Genomic DNA, 7664 nt, shown 5'->3' on the forward strand with positions numbered 1-7664 from the left:
CGCCGGCTCCCTCGGCCAATAAAAGCGAGATGAGTGCCGCAACCCCAGAGTCGGCCACAACTAGACCTAATGGTCAGGGGTCCCTTCACCTTTTTTATTCCTTCAAATGTGAGGTCTGCATCTTTGAATCCATAAGCAACGGGTGTGTTTTTTCCTATATAGAAACAATGGGAAAACAGATTTGAAACCTACTGCAGCAAAAGCGAGCTGTTCCCCTTCGAAAGCAGCATCCACAAAAGAGCAGCTATGCTTGACACAAAGTCTTCTTGGAGACCGTAACTTGGCAAGAAAAATGGAACAAGAGCGTAGATGGAGAGAAGCAGTAAGTAATTGGTGCATAAATCAGCTTTAACAGTGTCGGTCACATAACAAACTGCAACAGCTAAGGATCTGCTCTAATAGCTTATTCCTAACTAAATCAATGGGACTTTATTGGCTTAGACCAATCTGAAGAGCCAGCTTAGCAATAGAGGTTGGGTATCACTGACTGCTTTGACTACATGGCACATTAAAGATTGCCAGGGGTTGCTACCTGTTGAAACCTGAATCCAGAAAAGTTCATACATTATCTCTGTGCACGTTTACTCAAAATTAAATTACACTGAATTATGTGCGCCTTGCTCCTGGTTGGGACGCGGGTGGCGCTGTGGTCTAAACCACTGAGCCTAGGGCTTGCTGATCAGAAGGTCAGTGGTTTGAATCCCCGCGACGGGGTGAGCTCCCATTGCTCGGTCCCAGCTCCAGCCAACCTAGCAGTTTGAAAGCACGTCAAGTGCAAGTAGATAAACAGGTACCGCTCCGGCGGGAAGGTAAACGGCATTTCTGTGCACTTCTCTGGTTTGCCAGAAGCAGCTTAGTCATGCTGGCCACATGACCCAGAAGCTGTCTGCAGACAAACGTCGGCTCCCTTGGCCTATAGAGTGAGGTGAGCACGCAACCCCAGAGTTGTTCCCGACTGGACTTAATGGTCAGGGGTCCCTTTACCTTTACCTTACTCCTGGTTAAGTACCTACACCATTTCAACATAAATAATCCGCCCCGCTCCCATTTAATTGCTTTTTGTTTTTAAATAGATGGTGGGCACCATTGATATGAATTTTCAGAGTGACGTTATGGCAACGTTTGAAGAAACCCTGAAATGAGAGGAAGGAATGTGGCGTAACTTTGGTTACCGTTCTTTAGAAGTAATGTTGGATTGCAGAAAAATACTCCATTCACATTTTTTGGTGATAATTCTATCTGAACACTTGTTAATCATTTTTGAAGAGCCAGTATATTACTGTAATAAGTTCAGTTTTTATAAAACTTGCTACCATTAAAATTGTAAAGCTTGAAAACGTCTCAGTGTAAAGGCTTGCTGTAATCCTTAGAGGCAGTTTTCAGTGCCTAGCCTTAGTTTTGAAATACTATTATTTCTGGACTTTTAAACCTGTTTCAAAATGTTTATTTGATGTGCATGGTACAAAACAAGCCAGGCATTGCTTTCAGGGTTCAAGTTTGGTATTTAAAAGCACCTTGGATGTGTACTGATTTATTTTTTATGGGTATTTAAACTACTTTGTTTAGCTTTGATTTATTTGGCAAATGTCTTTAAGTTGAAATGTTATTTGATGTGGCAAGCTAAAATGCCTTTTAGCTCATGTAGTATTGAGGATTTGCATTTTGGACTTCTCCCTACCCATCATTTGAAAAGTAAAACCTAAATAAATCTTCAGTGTCTATTTTCCTTGTGAAAATCTGTAAATATGCAAGTATTTTTTGTTATTCCTAAGTAATAGATTGAATCATTTCCATTTTCTTTTGAATGCACACCTTACAACTGTCTGTATTAGATGCTCAAATGTCTTTATATTTTACACCTTTCATATGTTAATAAAAAAAAGTTGTCATAATTGGAGGTTTAGTGGATTTTGTAGATTCTAACCTATTTTATTGTTCCATTAAAAAACAACAACACTCAACTACCAACCAAACATTATTTGTCAAACTTCCTATAGAACTACATCCTGTAAGTTTAGATTTTTCAGTTACCTACACCTCAGCCCTAAACATGTTGGCTGAGGCCATATGTATTGATCAACCATGCTCAGGTTGGTGGTTTGAGCCCACCTAGGACACGGGTGGCACTGTGAGTTAAACCACAGAGCCTAGGGTTTGCCGATCAGAAGGTCAGCGGTTCGAATCCCCGCGACGAGGAGAGCTCCCATTGCTCGGTCCCGGCTCCTGCCAACCTAGCAGTTCGAAAGCACACAGTGCAAGTAGATAAATAGGTACCACTCCGGTGGGAAGGTAAACGGCATTTCCATGTGCTGCTCTGGTTCACCAGAAAGCAGGTTAGTCATGCTGGCCACATGACCCGGAAGCTGTATGCCAGCTCCCTTGGCCAATAAAGCAAGATGAGCGCCGCAACCCCAGAGTAGTCTGTGACTGGACCTAACATTCAGAGGTCCCTTTACCTTTACCTAGGAATGGCTGTGGGCAGGATTCTTGAATTGCAGGGGGTTGGATGAACCCTGAAGTCCCTTCTAAATCTTCTATGATTCTACATCAAGGAACCTCTCTAGCTTAGAGTCAAACCAGATGTACATGTCTTATTAAAAATGTTCTTGTCTATTTGGCTATAAAGTGGGGAATGGGGTACGCTCTACCTCTTAATACCAGATGGTACACATGTTGGAGGAGAGTGAAACCTGACCAGGTGCTCCACCTTCTTCTCGTATCATATTTCTCCAGCCCAGCTCATTTCTGGGCAGTATCAGAGCTGGGTAAGGCATGGGTTTTGTTTATCTCTATCATGGGAGTCTTCAACAATACCAGACACTGCCTTGGGTGCCCAGCAAGTAACCCTACCGCTTCCATTCTTTTTATTTTGACTTTTTTATTAGAGGGAATGTATTTATGTTTTTGCTTGCTATTGTGGGGCAGGTGTTTGTTTTTATTTGTTTTGCAAAGCTCTACCCATATTTTGCTTGTGTTGGAAAGGGCTCTGAGCACCGCCCGTTTTTCCAGTTCTGAATCTGGTATTTTGTGCCACTCAAGCCAGTTTCCTTAGTTTTCTAAGTGTACCCCAGAACCCAGAAGGGTTGGGGGCCACTGCTCTCAATCGCATGCTTCCTTTTCGTGTTATTCCCCTCACACCTGCTTTTATAGTCCAGTTGGTGAAGACACACAATATGGTTCCTTGAGGCTGAGGCTTGTGAATGAAGGTTAGAGATGGAAACCTGAAAAGTGCAACCAAAGCAATCAATTCCCCTACGAGGAAAGGTTAAAACATTTGTGGCTTTCGAGACTGGAAAAAGCCAAGTTAAAAGAATGACAGCTTTGTATAAAATGATGCATGGCATACAGAATGTGGACGGAGGGAAGCTTTTCTCTCATAACAACACTATGAGAACCCATGGTTATGCAAGGAAGCTGAATGTTGCAAGATTTGGGGAGACGAGATGGTGTTATAGATTTGGGGAGGACCCCCGAAACCCTATAAATGCTAATATTATGATTATTTGGGATACAAAGGAAGAATACCAGCTGCAAATGAATTCCTGGGCTGGCCTATGCAAAAGCACACACACACACACACACACACAAGACCTGGCCAAGCTAGGGCCATTAAGCAACAATACAGGGCCACTGAGGGCCATTGGCAATGCAAGAGAACTGTCCTTCCCCACCTGCCAGAGAAGAGAGACAGGGGTTTGGAAGGGTGTTTGAGGTGACAGGAAAAGGGAGCAAGGGATTCTGGGAAGGAGAAGGAGGAAGAAAGAGATGGGATCCATCTTTGAGCAGGCTGGCCGCAGAGCTGACTGGGGAAGATGCCTTGGACTCCAGGGATGCGCTGCTCCAGGGCTGTGGGGGACAAGCGCCTCTTTAAACAACCAAGCCGTAAGATCTGGACTCCCTCCTTGCAGACTGAAGGTGTAAACAGGTGAATAAACCCAATTTCTTAAAGCTATAACCATGTCTCAATGCTATAAAGCAGCCTTCCTCAATCTGTGGGTCCCCAGATGTTGTTGAACTACAACTCCCATCACCCCTAGCTAGCAAGGCCAGAGCTCAGGGATGATGGGAGTTGTAGTCCAACAACATCTGGGGATCCACAGGTTGAGAACTGCTGCGAGTATAAAGGAACACAGCCCCTGGGCGAGTGCCTGGAACCCCATGGGCTCTTGCCACCACTCGGCATAGAAAACCACCTGACTTTTGTAACAATAAACTACTACTTTACACAGTGGCAGCTCATAGTTAAGCTAAGGACTTTGCTATCACAAGATGGTCACCAAGCTGGCTGGCTATGAAAGAAGATTTATGGAGAATAAGGATATCAGTCATGATGTCTATATATTACCGCTGGTATCAGGGGGGTTATGCTGTTAAATACCAGTTGTTGGGGAATGCATGGAAAAAGTGTTTGACCACTGCAGGAACAGGATACTGGACCGAACACAATGCTGGACCAAACAGGCCTTTGGCCAGACCCCAGTAGGAATGCTTTTGATGTTCTCAACTCCGTATCATCACCAGCGTATTCCAGGCTTACAGGTCCTCACTGGCTACAACTGATCTCCCTTCTGTCACATTGTCTCCAGATCATGGGAAAAGAAGGCAAGTGCAGTTTATCTGTGCAGTTTGCAAAGAGTAATCAGAACCAGAAGAATCTTTATTTGCATCAGCCGCTAGCCATAGCAATAAAATAAAATAAAATGTACTGAAGATAGAGGTAAAAACTTAACTATACAAAATACATTCTGAAGGTTTACATCAATAGTCAAATAATAGATCTTACTCTAATTGCCCCTGCTATTTTTATTATTATTATTTTTTTGCAGTTTTTGCTGTCACCCGGTTATCTTAATCTGCTAGAAGGAACGACACAGTAGCAATGGTTGATCGACCTGGTCTGGATAGTAGTAGAGGGGTAATAACCTCACTCATCAAATCTTTACAGTGGTACCTCGGGTTAAGTACTTAATTCGTTCCGGAGGTCCGTTCTTAACCTGAAACTGTTCTTAACCTGAAGCACCACTTTAGCTAATGGGGCCTCCTGCTGCCGCTGCGCCACCGGAGCACAATTTCTGTTCTTATCCTGAAGCAAAGTTCTTAACCTGAAGCACTATTTCTGGGTTAGCGGAGTCTGTAACCTAAAGCGTATGTAACCCGAGGTACCACTGTATAAAGAGTTCAAGCTAGAAGCACGTGAGCTACTGACTCAATACTGCCATCTCCACAAGGACATAAGTGTTTTTCCAGCGGAATCTTTTGAAATTGACCCTGTACAGCCGAAGGCAGTGTATTCAATCTTGCATAAGTGAAAGCATGTCTGTATTTTGGAATTGTTAAATTTTGCAACTGGGGTGCCAACGTGTCAAAATGACTAGGTGGAAAATCAAACCGTGGACAAAATTTCCTTATCGTGGCCAAGTTATTCTGTTGCTCAATATCAATATAGGTACCCCTGCCCGTACGGGCCAGTCTTGACAGACTCTGGGGTTGTGCGCCCATCTCACTTAAGAGGCCAGGGGCCAGCGCTGTCCGGAGACACTTCCGGGTCACGTGGCCAGCGTGACATCGCTGCTCTGGCCAGAGCCAGAGCCGCACACGGAAACGCCGTTTACCTTCCCGCTGGTAAGCGGTCCCTATTTATCTACTTGCACCCGGAGGTGCTTTCGAACTGCTAGGTTGGCAGGCGCTAGGACCGAGCAGCGGGAGCGCACCCCGCCGCAGGGATTCGAACCGCTGACCTTTCGATCGGCAAGCCCTAGGCGCTGAGGCTTTAACCCACAGCGCCACCTGCGTAGGCACTGTCTAATTAAATTATTTGCTTTACCGAAGCCCAGTGTTAATAACTGTTGTGGTGATGAATCAGAAAAGGAAAGCTTTCAGTTGACCATTTTAGTCCAAGAGCTCTCATGACTATCTAGCGATACTAAGGGTAGTAGACTGGTGGGGTTTGCCAAGTGTAACTTCTGGAGTGTGCTTCTAGTTTCTTCCTTTCACAGGGTGTTTACCTTGCTTAAAAACATGCTTAAAAAGACACACACACACACACACACACACACACACACACACCTCTTTGTACGATGCTCTCCTTATTTCAAATGGAAGCCTATTTGGAAGGAGGGGATGAGTATGGTGGTTGCTAGGCAACCCCTGACATTCCTCTATGGCAACCAAGTTTGCAGTCGGGGAAAGCTAGCAATTGTCAAGCGGCAGCCACACACCCTCTCCACATCCCATTGCTCTCGCCCTTCTCTCTTATTTGTTTTGCTTCGATCTTACCTTCCAGGAAAAGTTGCTGCCTAGGCACAACTCGCCCGGTTCGTGCTTTAACAGAAAAGCATGCAACTCGGGAGAACCCACCAAGGGTGAAGCCAGGGACCTCATTGTAACACAGACATTGTAACACAGGCACATACTAGCAGTAACAGGCCAATGGTCCATCAAGTCCACTATCCTGTTCTCACGGTGGCAACCAGGTGTCTATGGGAAACCTTCAAACAGGATCTGAGCACAACAGCCCTCTCACCTTGTGTGGTTTCCAGAAAGGGACATTTGGGAACATTACTGTGAAGGCAGAGCATCATAGCTGTCAACCATCCCTTATTTGGCGGGAAACTCCCTTATCCCAGCGCCGTGTCCCGCTGCTGTCCCTTATTGATGATGTCCCTTAAATTTCCTGGGTTTCAAAGGAAGCAGCTCCTCTCCCTTGCCGACCAGGGAGGAGGGAGGCTCCAACTGTGTTGCTTGGCTGCGTTGCTCACCCAATAAGGAGTCTAAGAACGACTGAAGGGGTGGAGTTTGCATGCCTTGTGCCGATCAAATCAGCCGCATTGCCTGGGGACTCGCCTTTGCTCAGCGCTTCCCAGTGGAGAGGTGACGGTGGTTTTCCTTGCTGCATCCCCTTTGCCGGGTTGCTGCACTGTGGGAACCACCGCTTGAGGCTTTGTCTGGCTGCTGGCTGGGCTTTCTGCCTTTGGCTCGGAGGGGCTCAGAAGTTAAACATACCTGTGCTTGGAAAATCCCTTATTTTGGCTGCTGATCCCTTATTTTCGAGGCTGCTGGTCCCTTATTTTCAAATCTGTAAGTTGACAGCTATGCAGAGCATAGGCACCATGGCAATGGTCATGGATGATTTTATTGTTTAATTTACATAAGCAACTGGAGGGCCAAAGATACATAGCAGCAGTGAAGAACCTCTGGCCCCCGAGTCTAATTTGCACCGCCAGTCTTCCCCATTTGATCCCCACCTGCCATACCCAGGACATCATCTCTACAGCCAGATGCGGAGCAAGGAATGGCCCATTTCTCTGTCCATAGCAGGGTTGATCAGCTGAACAGTGGTAACTGCAAAGTCTTGCTTTTGCCCATGCTGTTTTGAGTTGATACAGTACCATAGGGCATGGTCTCATGACCTCAAGGTTGCAGGTTCGATTTCCCATTTGGGACAGTTCTGTATTCCTGCATCGCAGGAAGTTGGGACTCGATGGTCCTCAGGGTCCCGCCCAAACTCTATGATAGCGTCATAAGCTGCTGGAAGCCATTGTTTGATGCAATGGCCCCACTAGAGTTGTTCTGATTATTAAATGGGAGAGGCGAATTGCATGACACTTTGCTTTTTAGAGGAAAGAAGTCCTAAAAGCCACTACATCCCACTAGCTCTGGAAGCG

The 7664-nt window shown here is 45.7% G+C and overlaps 1 protein-coding gene across 10 annotated transcripts in view; it reads left to right on the forward strand.

Moving 5' to 3' along the window:
* The window catches only part of BRDT (bromodomain testis associated), a 66259-nt gene extending 64921 nt beyond the window's left edge, over positions 1 to 1338 (forward strand). For all 10 annotated transcript variants that reach the window (XM_079981209.1, XM_079981213.1, XM_079981211.1 and 7 more), the window contains 2 exons: positions 163 to 322; positions 1074 to 1338. In XM_079981209.1, coding sequence (XP_079837335.1) covers positions 163 to 322; positions 1074 to 1142 — 229 coding nt within the window. In that variant the 3' untranslated portion in view covers positions 1143 to 1338. The remainder of the gene's footprint in view (positions 1 to 162; positions 323 to 1073) is intronic.
* The last annotated feature ends 6326 nt before the right edge of the window (positions 1339 to 7664 follow it).

This window comes from Podarcis cretensis (genome assembly GCF_951804945.1).
Source record: "Podarcis cretensis genome assembly, chromosome: 6".
Classification (NCBI taxonomy): domain Eukaryota; kingdom Metazoa; phylum Chordata; class Lepidosauria; order Squamata; family Lacertidae; genus Podarcis; species Podarcis cretensis.